This window comes from Pyxicephalus adspersus, chromosome 7 (genome assembly GCF_032062135.1).
Source record: "Pyxicephalus adspersus chromosome 7, UCB_Pads_2.0, whole genome shotgun sequence".
NCBI lineage: Eukaryota > Metazoa > Chordata > Amphibia > Anura > Pyxicephalidae > Pyxicephalus > Pyxicephalus adspersus.
Window position 1 is genome coordinate 32672191 of NC_092864.1, and position 17444 is coordinate 32689634.

At 39.7% G+C, this 17444-nt stretch overlaps 1 protein-coding gene across 3 annotated transcripts in view; it reads right to left on the bottom strand.

Moving 5' to 3' along the window:
• SPEG (striated muscle enriched protein kinase) overlaps window positions 1-17444 on the bottom strand; it is a 165175-nt gene that overhangs the window by 105951 nt on the left and 41780 nt on the right. The window contains exon 1 of one of the 3 annotated variants that reach the window (XM_072418032.1): window positions 12950-13243. The exons of the other annotated variants lie outside the window; for them this stretch is intronic. Coding sequence (XP_072274133.1) covers window positions 12950-12982 — 33 coding nt within the window. The 5' untranslated portion in view covers window positions 12983-13243. Of the gene's footprint in view, window positions 1-12949; window positions 13244-17444 lie in introns of those variants that run through there. 3 annotated transcript variants of the gene reach the window in all.

Sequence of the window (17444 nt, forward strand, 5' to 3'; positions counted from 1 at the left end):
TCCTTGTAACCCTAAAACTAAATCCCCCTGTAAACTGAACCTACCCTGTAAAACTAATGCCAACCATTCTTGTAAACCTAATGTGAACACTCTCTGTAATACCAACATCTAACGCTTACCCCAACATGTACAGGTGCAAAAAGAAAACAAGAATGTGCCTTTCTCATGTTTAGATCAATAAATAATATTCACACACAGAATAAGAAGAATTTCAACTTCTTTAGTAGATCAGCCCCATCGTCTCTCAATAACATTAACCCTTCCTGTACAATCTATTAACGGTATGATAGATAACGATTGATTGAATAACCATGATCCAATAAAATCCATTAACACAAAAGTTTAATTTGCCAGCATATAGTTATCATCCATGATGTGCTCCCAAGGATTGAACTTTCAATCCATATGTTTATCAATGAACAATTTAACCAAAATGGTCAACTGATATTATAAATGCTTTTCTATGCGTTTTGCCTTACACGGCTATATTTATATAAATTTCATTTAATCACCAATATAGTCCCGATCCATTCTATATATATTAGCTCTGTGCATTAAGTGTATGTATTATCTTGTGTTTTTTTTTATTTTAAAATCTATCTATCTATCACAAATGTATTAACATTTGGATGAGATTTTTGTGCTACAACTGAGATCATTCATTAAAATCCCCAACAGATCTGTGAATATGTGGGCCACTTTACAGGGAGACATTCGCAGCACATTTTTTTATTCATAGTCTTATCTTTGATCTTCCTGGTGCTTCTATATCTGCACAGTTCATACATCCTCCAGCTAGCGTGGAGTAACGGTGATGAAGGATTAGCTGTTCCCCACCTCCAGTTTTTAGCCCAGGGTGAATGGGTTGTGACGGTGGTGAGAATCAGCGAACCAGCAGACAGGGAGGCAACAGCATGATATCTGTGCTGGTTGCTGAGTCACACTGTCTATGGGTATTGAATTTAAACAGATCCCATGGGATCTTGTCTGTGATGCTGCCATGTGACGTGCAATCTGTGACATCTATTTTATATTCCTTTTCCTCCACGTAAAGAAGATGTGAAACGTGCCTGGTGATCCCACACTTAAACCAAACTGCCTTCAGTAAATTGGGAGAGTGGGGTGTAAATTCTAAAAACAATGGATTTCCAATAGTTCCTTAATTGATAATTAATGAACTGGTAAAGTAAGCTTGCTTTTATAGTAACTGAGACAACTGGCTTCGCCAAATTGTTATCTTAAACATGCAGCTTTGTCTTTTTTAAAGTGACTACATGTGCAGCAATAGAACCCTAAGGTAATCTATAGACATCCATTTATTATTTTATTTTTATTAAAGCCAAAGTTAATGTTTTTTAAATGTAAAATTAATGTTTTATAAATGTTGTTCCAATGTAGAATATGGTTTTGAATTATTTATAATTTATAATATAATAAATCCTTGACGATCAATACAATTGCACTTACTGCCCATTCTCAGAATGCAAGTCTATGAATGGGACCCTGGGCAAATATGAAGTGGGAGCCCCAAATGTACAAAATTCCAGCTCTATTCAGTCAACTGGAGCTCTGGGGAATGTGGGGTCCAGGACAATTCGCCAGTTTTCCCTACCCAAAATGATCCCCTGCCACCCCTTTACCCACCCCTCTAAACATACACACCAATCCATGAAATATATATGGTTAAACCCCCAAGTGGTTTTTATCATCCTTACTTTTTCAATGTAATGACTTTTAGAAACAACAAATGGAATCATTTCAGTTCATTTTGGAGGTTGGATGACGGTTTTAGAGGCTTATTAGTAGTAAGGCATTTTTATTGAGCACAGTGATGTGCTTTTCATATGTGATTGCCAACTTCATGACCATGAAACATCAGGGTCTCCTCCAATTACAAAATGCTCCCTGCTTAATAGAGTTCTGTTCTCTGTTCTATACCTCATAACTGTCCCTGATTTGGAGTGAAGCTTCCTCTTTATGTATCCCAACTGTCCCTGATTTATAGGGATTCCTCTTCTTCATACCTTCCAACTGTCCCTGGTTTGGAGTGACTATTCTACTTCATACCTCCTAACTGCTCCCTCTTCCTCCTTTTAACTGCTCCCAATTTGGAAGCATGCTTCTTCATACCACCCAGCTGTCCCTGATTTGAAGAGAATGTTCTACTTCATATCTCCCAATTCTGTATTTTGGAGGGATAGTCCCTTTTCATACCTCCCAACTGTTCCTTTTTTAAATCCAAGTGCCTCTATCCTTCTATCCTCTTCAGTTGTCCCTTTTTTAGGCAAATTTATACTTTTCTATAAATAATGTATTATTTAACTATTACAAAGTGTTATTGTTCTATTCCTTCACCCAGTCTCTAAATGATTCCATTTTCCTTATATCAATCCTTATTTTGAAAAGTTAATATAAACGAAAGTAGCTGTGAAAAAAATGAATTTGTCAGTTTACCAATAATTTGTTCTAATGTGGAACATAGTGACTAAAGAGGTTTTAGGGAACTCAGCAACGCTGATTTGCAAAATAAAAATAAAGAAAAGGTAAAAAGAGTATTTTTAGATTAAACAAATAACACAATAAAGCCAATTGTTTGTAATATGCAGTGACAGTGTACACTGTCACCTAAAATTACCATTTGTTTTTGGGTGACAGTTGTGGAATGATCCTTGAACAGAGACAGTGCTCAGCTCTTTAATAAATACCCTGTGCCATTCGATGGAATCATGTCTAGAAAATCTATTGTGTGTAGTTACTTTTAAAAGTCATCAACTTGGGTTTCCATCCCAAACTAAAAACATCCTATAGTCATAGCCAGGGTGTACAGTAGAATGGGAAAAAAACTCTGGTGTTCTTCAAATAAATACCCCTAAAATGAGTTTTTTTTTTCTGGCCCATTGGTAGGCTCCTGGCCCTCGTCCTACCAAAAATTGCCACTGTGGCTGGGAAACTATGCATTCTGGTGAACCCTTCCTTGTATTTGTATGGTGGGCCATAGCACAATAATATGACCCTAGCTATTGAATCCTATCCGGTCATAGCCGTAGTGACCAAATATACATTCAGAAAGGCTGGTTCACCAGAATAAAATGACAGAGTTGGCTATTCCAACTGACCATGTCTGCCATGACTGCATATGTGCAGCAGAGGGTTTAGGACTTGGAATTGCTTTACTAACTCACTTCTAATGGTGTTGTTGTCGTATTATATCACTCACCTCTATGATTACAAAAAAAGGAAGCACAGTGAAGGACAAACAGCAAATGTCCTCACTGAGATGGGAATAGAAAGGTGTTCTGATTCGGCAACATCTACGATCCCCCTGGATGCGTGAGTTCCAGCATCATACATTTACCGGCAACAACTTTCCATTGGCGCACTGAAGTAGGTTAATTAGTTAATTAGAAGGTAAGTGGAGCAGCACGGAAGGCTTTACCTCTGAGCAGCACAAGAGGACTCATTATCGCTGGCCTTTCTCATCTTATCTCTCAGTGAAGAATTTAAAGAAAACATGGCATTATCTCAGCTGACCATAAAAACCTTTTTATTATAATCGTATTGATTTGAAGTATAACAGAAGCCAAAAGTTTATTTTACCATTTTGGATAATGTGAGTAGAGGGTGGCAAAACTACTGTCAAAGTTTTTTTATCTGTCCTTTATACTTCCTGTCATCAGAAAGTTATTAGATACTTTTCCAGTGGCGTGGGATATTCTAATCTGTATTCTGAAATCTATTTTCTTTTGTGATGATGATATAATGAATGAGCGCTGTACACTCTGGAGAGGGGATGGGGAGGGCGAGTGGGAGCCACCCTGCTGCATCCTCCCCAATAGGAAACTGCAGTTGTCTGCCATCAGTGTTTAAGTGATCCATCACAGTAGATTGCTGAATGTTGTCAAAGGATTGCTGTCCAGATGCTAGACAATCATGACCTTTCAATCTTGGAAGACAATTATCTAGTGTGTGTACAATGTTTTAAAGAGTTGATGCTCTAACAAGTGTCCCCATTATTTATCCTCTATTATTGTTCTGGAGGGAACTCCAAATTCGGGATTTACCCATCACTTTCATGCCTTGTGACATTGACATAACAGCTACACATTGGCAAATCTCTGTAACCAGGGACAAAGACAGCTTATGATCACCTTTTTTTCTGTCTATGTCCTCTGCTAGAGAGATTTACATCCCTTTTCGGCCTATGATGATAATGATATACTGGATGTGAGGGGAGATTTGCCCTACTGAGATACAATTTTTGCCACCTTTTTGGAAAAATGGCCTAATATATTTTCCTATTTTTAATATTATTTTTCATTAGACTGGAGTTCTTCCTAAACTAGACTAAGTAATCTGCAATCCTCTGGCAGCTAACAGTAACTCCCAGGGCTTGCTGAAACATGTAGTCCATTAGTAGCTGATGGTTTTCAGGTTACCTATGACTGCCTTGGATTATTATTGTAATACAGTAACAGTTTATTGACCTGAGTGCACAGGGCTCCTATCTTTGACAGGCAGGCAAACATGCATTAGTTGGTCTTACATGTGTCTTATTAGTATGGATCACAAACCACAATCTGCCCCCCTTCTGTGCTGCTGTAATGTATAGAACCCACACGCATCATTCCATTAACCGTTAGTGTGCCATGACATTCTGCCCTCCAGGTATTATTGGTCTATGCTCTCTCCTTGTCAACGAAATGGTCAGTTGCATTTTACAATGAGCAGCTGATATTCTACACAAAAGTGTGCAATCATCTGTCTGATTTTTCCACTTGACCCCAAACCATTGAGCGTGTCGGGAAAAAATAATGTCATTATGGTTTGGGTGCAAGTTGAGCTTGCCTGTAATTTGTGTTTCAGCTGCTGCCTTTATATGTTTCCTGTAACTGCTTATCGGGTTGTGGCTATCTCTATGTCCACCTGGTGATAAAACTGATCAGCCATTGGATATTCTACTGTTAGTTTCTGCATTTACTCGAGTATTGCAATTCTGCCTCAAAGCAAAAAATAACTTCAGTTTTAATCAGCCATATACATTCCAGGTGCCCGTTCAGACATTGGCATCCTGGTGCATTGTTTTGGCAACCTATTAAAATGAGGCAAAACTGACACATTTTGGAAACTCTGCTCAACACAGCGCAGCAGGTTAATGTGTTACTGTTCATTTTGAATGACACATCCCAACACACTAAGGCAATGCAGCTGTAATGCACTTGTGTAGTTGCACCCCACAATGTGGACTAAAATACACAAAGCCCATTAGGTAAATGCATATTACTACTCCACACTGGTTGCTAAATTGTAAGGTAGGGAGGTAGAGCCATGCTCCTCCATGCCCAAATGGATAATGACTAGTATCTAGAGCCTGACTGTCCAACTCCAGTCCTTAAGGGCCACATACAGTAGCCATAGAGTAGTTTGTAAAACACCTTATTGAGATCTGTTAGAGAAATACTGAAATCCCTTCAGTGCAGTCCCTGGCCCTTAAGGACTGAACCTAGAAAGTCATGTTCTTGATCAGTGTTTCTCATCCAGGGTTGCGTAGAACCGTAGGGTTCCTCCTGAGAGTGCTAGGGGTTCCCTGAGCAATTTGTGCCTCTCAGCTCATCTACCACTGACACCAATGATCTTTTTGTCTATCTGTAAGGGTGACATTCTTTCATTTGGCGAGCAATATAAGAAGCATTACATCCACAAACCACCAAGCTGATGTACTGTGAGCTGTGATTATATATATAATTATGTCCCCATGAGCAGTAAGGTACCCACGACCTTAAATTATTTCAAGGATTCCCCCATGGTAAAAAATTTGAGAAACACTGTTCTAGAAGAAACATTGAAATGATCAGAACTCCTGTTAGGTTTTACCTCCATCCTGGACTGCATTAAAGAGATTTCCCCCCCCCCCCTTCCTGTTCCAGTGGCAACTGTTTTACATCTGTCTATGCACTCTGCAATAGCTCTGCAACAACAAGAAAGTACCCACAGCCTTGCAGTGCAAGGTCTTACCTAAGCAAATATATTCTGAATTGCTATTGCTAAATTTTGCTGATCTGATGGATCAAAGTTTGCCCATGTGTGGCAAGTTTAAGGATATAGCTACAGAGGTCATTCACACTGTTGTGTTGCATTAATGTGTGTTACAGCACAGCATGTTAACATTACATTCATTAAATCATTAGAATGTAATAACGAATACACTGCTGAGCATCACAACTAGTACCGTGCTTTGCCTTGCAAATGGTGCTTTTCTATTTTTTGGTCCTTTTAGTGCATTTACAGCCTTTTTTATTGGGCTACCTTAGCACAAAGTATGTTACAGTGTGTGCATTAATGTACTGCATCCACGCCTTGAGGTGTTATTAGATTTACAATTTTTGCTGCTTTAATATTTGACCACTTATTGACTAAAAGCTAATTTGCAGCCTCCAATCAATATAATCCTAATACTAAAAATGTCAACAAGCAGTTTAGGCATATATGTAGCACAGGGGAGCGTCAGCAGCTTCTGCTGTAATGCACACGTACAACATGCACAGCCTATGAATGTATTATGACAAACTTAGCTCTTAAGTCCACTCCCTGTGCTGCTATCACCTTCATCACTTTTTGTGCATTCTTCATATTCTTATTGCCCATTGGAGAGATATTGATGAACTATCTCCTGCACATGTGTTCTAGGGGCCCTTTATCCCAGCAACTGCTTCTATTCTCAGCATCTTACAGATACTAACAGTGCACACTGTACTTGGACAGGTTAAGACAAAATAGGGCCCTGGGCAAATATAAAGTAGACAAAGCATTCCAGCTCCCTGCACCAATGCCCATCTGTCAGGGGTAGGGGTATTCAGCAATTGCCCAGTTTGCAACTGACCCTGATTGTGCTGTGCATGTCCCGCAAGATGTGTGCGCAAAAGAAATGCAAACACCACCTTCTAGCAATTTTAAAAAAAAATTCCATTTCTAATCTTTTACAAGCAAAGAGCTATAATTCCTGGTGTAGCCCAAGTCTCTTAGTACCTGGAGACATAACATGTGGGATTACATGTGTTAGACTCATTTCAGTTAGATGACCGCACAAATGCGTTTTTTGAGGAGAGACATGAAAAGATCAAAATGTCTGCTCCTTTGCTCATTTCCAAAACTCCAACTGAATTAAAGTGAACATTAAAACAAACCTGCTTTATTTTGAGATTTAGGTAACATTCACTCCAGTCCGCTTCTGTGCCCCGTGATACCACACGAGTTAGTAGTCATATTACCTGTGCACCTAATTTTATATGCATACTAATGCATTATTGTAACTCCAACCATTATAATTCTAATACTATAAATGTGAACTAGCAGTTTAAGCATACATGTAGCATGGAGGAGCATCAGCAGCTCCTGCTGTAATGCACATGTACAGCATGCACAGCCTGTAATTTAGCCCAATGTATGTTCAATGCAGCAACCACAACTTACACTAACACACTTGTTTACATGTTGGTGTTCTGCACTGGAAAAAAAACAATACATACCCAACATTTTTGTCCATTCTGGTGTGTTGACACCCCATTTATATAGCCCATCTGTTCTCACTCAGTGCATTTTGATGAACTACTTAACACATGTTAACATGCATTCCTCAACTCAATACAATAGAATAGAAAGGTGTAATCGGACCCCTAATTGTTCCTTAACCCATTGATACTAAAATTGGCTTTGGGTTTAATTTACCAGCATTCACGCCATGTGTGAGAATATCCTGTAAAAAATAATACAACTTCATTCGGGAAACACAATCATATTAACTAAGGTTATCTTTAGGTCAAAAATAATATAAAATATATAATTTTTTTTCATGTTCTGTTGAGGATGCTCACATATACAAAAGTCCCCTAAGTGTAGGGGGATCAGGATTCCAACTTGAATGTAAAGCAAAAGAAAGCCACAATATTGGCATTTGCTATTATTTTACATTTGCGTTCATGTGATGGGTGGTCCTCGGGGGTGGGACTAAGCCTGCTTTTTGGATACCATATTGGAAATTCTTATGTCTGTAGAATCAGTAAACAGGTGACCTAGAAAGCTGTAAAACCAAACTAGGAATTACAAGGTCAATATTTTTGGCTATGTACTGTGACAGGTGTGCTTAAATCACAAAAATGGCTAAACAGACTTAAAATTATTTTGAGTTTTTGTATATCTACTCTGTGTACATCAAATGCCTTTGCAAATACAGATGCTACCTTGTAAAAGTAATGTTGACATTGTCAATGTGTTGTACATAGCATAGAGCAGAGCTGTGGGGGGTTAGCAAGTTCAAATGTAGAGCATCCAATACAAGCCCAGTCACCCTGTACAAGGAGGGGGGCAGTAGTGACTGGTCCTAATACAGATCAGGACCAGGTTTTGTACTGGATTACTGAACAGATCTGAACAGAATACACATATTGCACCAAGATTGAGGTAAGAATACACATGACTCAATAATACAGACAATATTTGCTTACCCCAGAGTTCAGCATTATTAAGCTTTGGATAATGCTTAAACAGCAGCAATGGTCTTTAACTAGATCATCACTCATAGCAGATCCCTTCCCGGCCTTTTGGCTAAGATCAAGTGTAGTACCTAATCCTTCCAGTGATCAGGGTGGAACGGCACTGTATTCCTGGCAAGAATGCAGTGCACAAGTACCTCTGTTAAGGACGGTCCAATTGATGGTGTAGCTCCGTAAGGGGCCGCCCTATGCTAATTCTTCCGGCTTGGTCCACCGAAGAGAGGCGTAGGACCTGCCCTGAGAAGGAGCTCCCAGATAGTGGACTGGCCCGCTGGCTGGTGCAGGGAAAGCATCTCACTGAGTGTCGTCCCCCTGGAGTGGCGATCCAGGGGTACCTTAAAGTCACTGGGCCCGGGAACCCACTGAATTTAATGTACACTAGGCACGTCACCCTTGCTGATTTGGCACATCGCCTCTAATCTGCATTAGCTGCAGCTAGTGCAGATGGGCAATTTTTTAAACCTTACCCAGTGTGTTATACACTGAGCACTTATTTTTTATGTATTTTTTTGTTTTGTCACAGTCACTGGTGTGGTATTTGTTGCCACTTTTTGATGGAGGGTGCTATTCCCTTATGGGCTAGCCCTGATGTCTTGGAGAGTGCTTTGGTTTAACAGCCAGGCGCTCCCCCTTAGTGGGAGCGTCTCTTCGGGAGAACTCCCAGCTTAGTATCTGTTGGGACCTGCTTAGGCAGTCCCATAAAGAAAAGGCCCCCGTCTGGCTTCGGCTAGAGGGGTAAGTAAGTCCATCTCAGCTTCGGCTGGGTGGGCTCAGTACCCAGCCCTCGTCTGGAGCTTCGCTTCGGAGGGTCTGGGGATATTGGGTGGCCCTTCCTCTTTGGAGGAGGGATCACAAATAGTACCCTAGTGCACGTTTTTTGTGGGGTGTTTTTGCACTTTCACTTTTTTTGCAGAGCACGGGGTTTGTTTTAGTACACAATCGCAAGATTCAAAAAAATCACTCATAGGAGATCCGGCATTAACCTGTATAGGACACAGCACTCATTCTAACAGACATCTGCACTACTGTTCATAAATTGCTGTAAAACTTTCCTAATAGGGTTGACCTACAAAACATACTCCAAAGGATTTCTCAGCAAAAACATAGCTGCAGTCATTGCATTTTCCTCTTTAAGCTATGAGGATAAATATGGTTGCTACTGTGGGCAACATCTACAAATTTTGTCTTGCTTTCTCTGTTTCACATTTCATCAATCAGCCTTAGAAAATAATCTGCTCATAGGATAATGCATCTCATCTCAGCAGGGACCCTATTATACTCAGCTTGGTTTAAATATGTGTGAATATCTTTATCTTCACATCCTGTTAACACATTAAGGTGAAATTGAACTAAAAAAATGAAGATTTGCTACGCTATAGGCTGAACCTTTGATAAATGTGCATTTTATTGGGGATTCTGCTTGCAAAATTCAAGTGCCCTTCCTGGTAAATGAGGGTTCTTAGGCACCCCTCTATCCACAGCAACCATTCTCATTCAAGGTTCAGTACAATACCAATGTTTCTCTAAGGGATGTTAGGGGTTCCCCCAGCTGAGTTTTTTTCAACTGATGATGGTTTTTCCTATTGACTCCTAAAAACTAGTTTTAATAGGGCCTCTCTGAGACCTGAAAATTATTTCAAGGGTTCCATAGGGATAAAAAGGTTGGGAAATGTTAACCTACAATCTCAAAGCTGTATGCCTACAGTGTGGATTCTAAGACACTGATGTTCCTAACTTTAAATCTTACTGAGATTTAGAGATGTCCCTCCTGTGTTTTTCGCTGTTCTCCATGCTGGAGGTTCTGATATAAGGAAGCAAAGCCCTGCTGACAATGGCCACCTTCATACAGTGGGGTGTTGATGTGCCTTGAATGACATTCCAACACACCACAACAGACCCATATTTTACAATTCTATAACATCCAAATGTGGACCATTTGTGTTTTGTTGAGCTAGAAAAAATAAGGTGCACTGGCATTAAAAAGTCCAATGTGGTACCCAATGCATGCCAATAGTATATATATTGGTGCATATAGGTATAGCACAATTGAATAGCCTCTCCATTTGTATAGCAAATATATGACTTTCAAGGTGAGCATTACCGGAGAAAAAAGAAAATATCATATCAATAAAATATGTGGGTCTGGAAAATGTGTTCAGTTTTCTAAGGTCCTAATGATCTTTTTGCATGATACTTTTCTCCACCATGGTGGAACTAAACTCCTTGGTGCACAGCATGCTTGCCAGTTATGGGACTAGTGTACAGCCCTCCTGCAGTGATGACAGTTCCACAATTTGTCATTGCTGCATCCTCAGAAGGTGCCACCTTCGCTGATGGCACCATGGTGGACTTCATAGAAAACGGAAATTCTTCAGCCATTGATGATGTAATTCCTGTGCATTTGCAGGAGGTACATTATTTTCGGAGGCTGGCCAAGCTCTACACTACATAGCACATGCACCGTGCAGTGTAGAGCTTAAACAAAAAGCTAACAGGAGCCAGGGATTTAGTTGTTTGATAAAAGACACATCAAATGTCTCTTTGGTTAATTAGTACTAACTCCTGGTGACTTTATGTTTTTAGAGTTTAGGTCGATTTTAAAATGATGCTTCACACACCGTACACAATGAACAAATTCGACAATGCCTGTATTTAGCATTACCAAAAGTTACTTGTGGCTCTCCTTGTGTTGTTTGTGTCAACCATGTTCCGCATTGTCTCATTAATGCCACCTTGAGATTTATCAACAGATGGGGGCTGAGATTTAACCTGCATTCAGATAAGGACTCCTGACTTTATTCTGACCATCGTGACCTGCATACTCAATCAATTCCAGTGACTCAAATTGTATTGAAGCCTGAACATCTTCATTCCACCAAGCTAACTGGCATCTCCCTTAATTCTCTTAGGAAAAGTTTGCTATAACAAAAAGTTCTGCAACGGTTACCTTAGTATGTCCTGCACATTGAAAAGCTGGTCTGTTCACAATTTTTTACTTTCGAGTTTAAAGTTTCCACCCTAAAGTAGATCTATCATTAAGGAAATATGGAGCCTGCCACTACTGACCTTCTGAGGTTTCCAGTCAACTGGCTGGCAACAGTACATTTTGTATGTATGTACGCCTTATTCACACTCCAAGAGCAAGCATGCAGCAAATGTTTGTCACAGAAAGATCACAAATGGTACTTAAATATAGTTATATTAGAATCAATACATTAGTATTAAACCCAAAGATTGAACGGGCAATCAAACAGGATTTTCAGGAGCGGATGTCAGTAATGAAAGCCTACATACTGCTCTTTTGACAGGTTTCCTTTAAGATGAAAGCAAATACATTAAGGGTTGGAAAACAATATTGATAAGGACCATAGGGAATATTCAGGGTTGGTTTTGAGGGAGGGATTGGGTGGTTACTTTCTCCTAAACCCGAGTTACAAGTTGGCAAGGGATGCAGAGAGCTGGAGCATTGTGCATTAGGCAACCCCACTTTATGTCTTCCCCAAGAAAAAAAAACTCTGATTCTCTGAATTTTATCTAAACTGGGACTGTCCAACTCCAGCCCTTGAGGGCCGAATAGAGGTCAGGATATTCATATAAAGTCATTTTCTCATTCTGTACACCACACCTTACTAAATTCCCACTGCCTGATAAAGAAATACTAAAAATGTTTGTGAACCTCAAGGACTGGAGTTGGACAGCCTTGATTTACACCATGGAACTCATCAGTCACTAGAACAATAGACAATCTGAATTTAGGATGTTCAGGGGACTTTTGCTACTCCTAGGCCTACATGCTTGCAACCCATGTGCTATTTCCATGCTAGAATTCTATTTTCAGCAAAGTTTCAAAAGCAGAATGAGTTTTATTAAAGATTGTTGTTTTCAGTTTACAGAGTTTGCTGTATTTGGGGGCACTGTATGGAAAGTGCTCAGCTGTAGTGGCACTATACGAATGATCTGAGCCTAAGCACATTGCAAGTGATAAGAGTATTATATAACAGGCATCTGCCATGCGTACAGTATTTCTGTGCATGGTGTACAGACTATGCTAATAGATCTGGTTTCATTACCTATGTTGACTACAAGAAGTGCAGGAACAGCTTGGCTGATGGACATTCAAACTGTGTCAAAAATATATGTTAGTTATCTCAGTAATAGGTGTGTGATGGGTACCTGCGTATTGTAACGTCAGATTTTAGATTTGTGGATGCGTGTAGATTGGGGCAATGTGAGCTACTGCTATTTTGGGGGTTCTGATGTCCCTATCAAATACTCATTTACTGTAGAATCACTTGGCCTGGCAACCCCCTTGTACCCTACCTATTCTCCAATGCCATGTCTGTCCCATCACTACCTTTCCTCTCCTTTATCTATCCACCTCTTTCCCCTCTCTCCTCCCTTACCTGAGAGCGTCTTTTGATCCAACTCTTCTTCATGTCGGAGAATCGGGGGGCAAGGGAAAAAGGGGACCCCTGGACCAAGCTTCGCTATACTTCCTTGGCTCCTGATGCAGCTGAGAGCAAGCCAGAGCTGGGCATCTAGAATTGTCCAATGGTGGAGACAAAGGGATGTAGTGGCACAAGGCGGATGTTGGGATCCTGGCAACCCAGTCGATGGATGTCAAATCTCAGTAGCCACTAATTGTCTTGCTGCCGCTCCCAAAGCAGGAGCCAAGTCAGGAATACAATGCTTTGAGAGCCAGGGGGAGGGATGAGGGATGGAGAGAGAAGGGGAGGGTGCAGACATGGGAGCGAGCAAGGGAGGAGAGACTAAAAGAAGTGCATGGCTTAGAACAGGTTTGCAATGCTTTTCGCTGGACCACTGATAAGCATCTTTGTGAGATTGTCAAAATGGCATTTTTCTGGACCAATGAGAAGCTTTTCTCTGCAGGCTATATACAAACAGAGAATATTTCTTCATATACCTACAATGCAAAGCTATAAGGATTTACATTCTCTGTATTGTCCAACTGTCATAATATTTTCAATGCCTTTGCATTCATATTATTCATTTTTTGTATCCATAGTCTTTATTCATATTCCCAATAGGGCCAAAAGTTTGTGGACACCTGGCTATCAAGTATGTGAACACCCCTTAAAATATTGAACTCAGGTGTACTGGTATTGCTACTGAAGACATGAAGACATGGTGGCATTAGGTACTACTAACCTTGGAGATGACAGTTTGGTTAGGGACCCTTCTATGTTCCAGCATGATTATGCCTCTCTGTAAAAAACAGCTCCATAAAGACAAGTATTAGTGAGTTTGGTGTCAAGGAACTTGAGGGATAGGTACACCGTGTTGGCATATAAAGTGCCTGAGCAAATAAATCCATGGCAAGATCATCCTTTTAATGAAAGCTCAGATTTAAATGTGTTGCTCTTAAAATTGCATCAGCATGTGAAAGCTTGCAGATTTAGGTGATTATGTTTACAAGTATTGGAAATCAGCATCTCCCAGCATCATCCTTTCCTTTCCTACCCAACTTTACTGGACACCATTTTAGTAATTTGATTTCTGTTCTGTTATTGTAGACACTTAGATTCACATGTGGGGTTACCATATAATACGATTTGCCTAGAAATGCCCACTTCTGCAGACTGATCAAAAAATGTTGATGTTCTATAAATCCTTACAAGAGTACTGAGGCTGGATGAAGTGTCATATATTCAGGAAGCTATGTACAGCATCCCATACGTTAATCCCACCAGCCATGATCAACCTACATTGCATAGAGCAGGCTTTCTCAACCTTTTTAACATAGAGGAACCCTCAAAGTAACTTGCATGTCTTCAGAGAACCCTTCTAAAGTTATTATACCCACAGCCTGCAGGATATTAATGTGGTGGTCAGTAGGGAGAATGCCTCTTACGTTGCTGGCCAGTGGGAAGAAAGTCAGCCAAAAAATCATTTCTGATCATTGATCATTGCTCAAGGAATCCCTAGCAACCTCTGGAGGAATCCTGATTGAGAAATACTGCTATAGAGGAAGCACAGAGACCCAGTTTTTGTGTCACTAGCAATAACATACAAGAAATGTAATGCAAGTGGAAAGGGATTTTTTTTAAAATTACTGATGGTGATTACTGGGAGTGGAAATATAAAAACCAGGAAAGACAAAATAAAGGGAGATTAATCTTCTGCTTTCACATGTTAATCTGTTTTTACAACAGCACATTGGGAAGACATAATGATCCACATTTTTTCTTCCCCTTTCTATTTGAACAAATACATTGTATCTTCATAGCATATATATTATTTGTTAGGCTTCTTTGGGCTCTGTTTATTAGACAGGGGATCTGACATCCTCTAAAACATTCCCTGGTGGGAATCAATTACTGATATTAAAACACATGAACCTAGAAGATTTGTTTGAGGGAATGTCAAATTCCCTGTTTTATGAATAGAGCCGTTTGATTTCCATTAATCCATTTCCATGTTCAGATACCATAACATACATACACCTGTCTGCTGTTTGGTTCCTTTTGCTAATTGCTGTGCTTAAATGTTTTACCCTTCATCAATTTAGCTCTTCCTCCTCAGAATTCCCCAGTGCGTCATTTTCCTTCTCTTGTTTGGTTTGTCAGCATTAGTCAACTGATCATGTTCCTGGAAACTTCATTCCCATATAGACAAATCAGTTTCCTGAAACTCCTCCATTACATATCACAAATACACATTTCACCTAACATTGTGTTCTTGTGTCAGACATATGTCCTAATTACCTTAATTATTTAAAGTATGAAATATCCTAAATGCACCTAAAAATCACCAAAAAAAACCTTTCATTGAGGCAAAATTGGCCATTGGTCACATGGCCGAATAATTTTTGTCACAATAGCTTTGCTCATTCCTTCAAAGAACATGTCAGAACACAAATATTGCAGTTAGATTACTTTAGGGCACATTCACATGTTTCTATTACTTGCAAAATATTGTGTGTGTTACCACAACCCATGCAGGTATACATATATATCATGATACTGAAACAGCTCAGGTCAAAGTTTTTGGTTGCAATAATTTTGGTTGTGTTTTATATAAAGCAAGTTAAAGCCGTGAACCAATAATAAAAAAGAAACAAACATAAAAATAAGTGTACATATAGTTGGATGGTCACATTTTGTGACTGCTGTGGTGCAATAGGCATTAATATGAATCAGCTACCCTAACATGGTACGGTAACACGAATCTGTGGGTATGGACACTGCATCTGTGGCTATGTGGGCACTTAGTAATAAATTAATTATTTTTAAAGCAATGCAATTATTACAAATCACTTCCTGTTTTTTTTTCAATGCAGAGTAGCTTTTTTTCAAGAAAGCCTGCCAAACAGACACAGCAAAGTCATTAGATTGGACACTGGGTAATAGAGTCTGTTACCATCTTGCCATCTATTGATCTATTGATTCACATCACACTATCAACCCATCAGGAAGTCTCTGGGAGTATAAATAGCTGCTTGTCTTAGCCACCCAAGAATTGGCTTCACACATATGTGTGTCTGTAACCTTAGCGGACCCCTATGGGCTGCAAAACTGAGAACCCCAGCCAATTATTTATTATAAATACAGATATGTGATTTGTTTTATAGGTCAAATGATTAGAGCAGTGAACCAATACAATAAATGTAAAGAAAACCAAAAACCCACACAGTGTTCACCTAAATGTATACTTTTCACATAATCTTTGTTAATAAGGAAAACATGTCAGCTGAGGGTAAAAGCTGGGTTTTGTTTTGCATAAAAATGATAAATGGACCCCTAATTTGACTCAATGATTGGGGGATGATCCTAACCAATGGGAGCTTGCAAAGTGGAAAAGGCAATAATATGGACTGCGTATAGGTATTTATCATGTGTTGTAGAGATTCCATTGGAAAGCTTGTCTCCTGTACATGAACAGCCTATAGGTAAAACATAAGGTTGCTTAAAATACCATTGATTTACATAAATACAAGAAATGAGTAGGTCATTAAATAATAATCTGCTGTCATCATACACAGAGAATTAAAATCTCATCTGTGTAGCAGTAAGCTGCTGCAGCAGCTTCTCTTTATATCACAGCCTTATACCTTGCTGACATCAGACATTCCTCCTTATCTATCACACACACCTGTCAATAATGAAATCGATTTGCTGTCTGCTGCTTAGGGAGTTTGTTTCTCCTGGGTGAAGTGAAAGCATCAAGAAGAACTCCTGCTGTCTGGACATTAATTATCACCTATATCAGCCCTGACCCATCTCAGCTTGTCCATCACTGCAAAGATTTCCTGCAACTTTTATGAGGGGCCCACCCGAGTCACAAAATGCTCCATGAAGGTATTGAGAAGGGTTAAATGTTGCTTCGAGCAATCTACCTGGCTGCTTGGTCTGTGCTCAGGCCTTGAGTGCATTCATGTGTTTACTTGATGGCTATTTAAACCTGAGATCTACTTCAGTTTTTTGCCTTGAATCAAAGCTGTCAGGCTAAAACTTAAAGAGTGTTTTTTTAAAAGCAGACAAAAGCCCATTTACTATACACCAAAAAGTGTCTTTGCTGCCCATGCTGGCCAACCAAATGTTTGTTGTAGCTCCTGGAAAGGATAGCTAGTTGCTTATAGGACAACACCTCTCCTTTCTAATATACATAAGACCCTCATTAGCAAGGCAGCAATGAGTTCCTTAAACAGACAATACTCAATTATAAATTGGCTGGGTCTTGAACTTTATCCCAAATGCTGTGGCCTGTTCTTAAAATCAAATGTGTATTTTGCCCAATAAGGACAAAGCAACAGCTTCACTGGATAGAAGACTCATTATAATGTTTTCAGAGGGAAGAGGAAGTCAGATTCTGCACAAAAGGAATTCCTACAGCTTTAGGAGTATAGGAGGCCATATAAATGGTGTGGGACAGGGACTG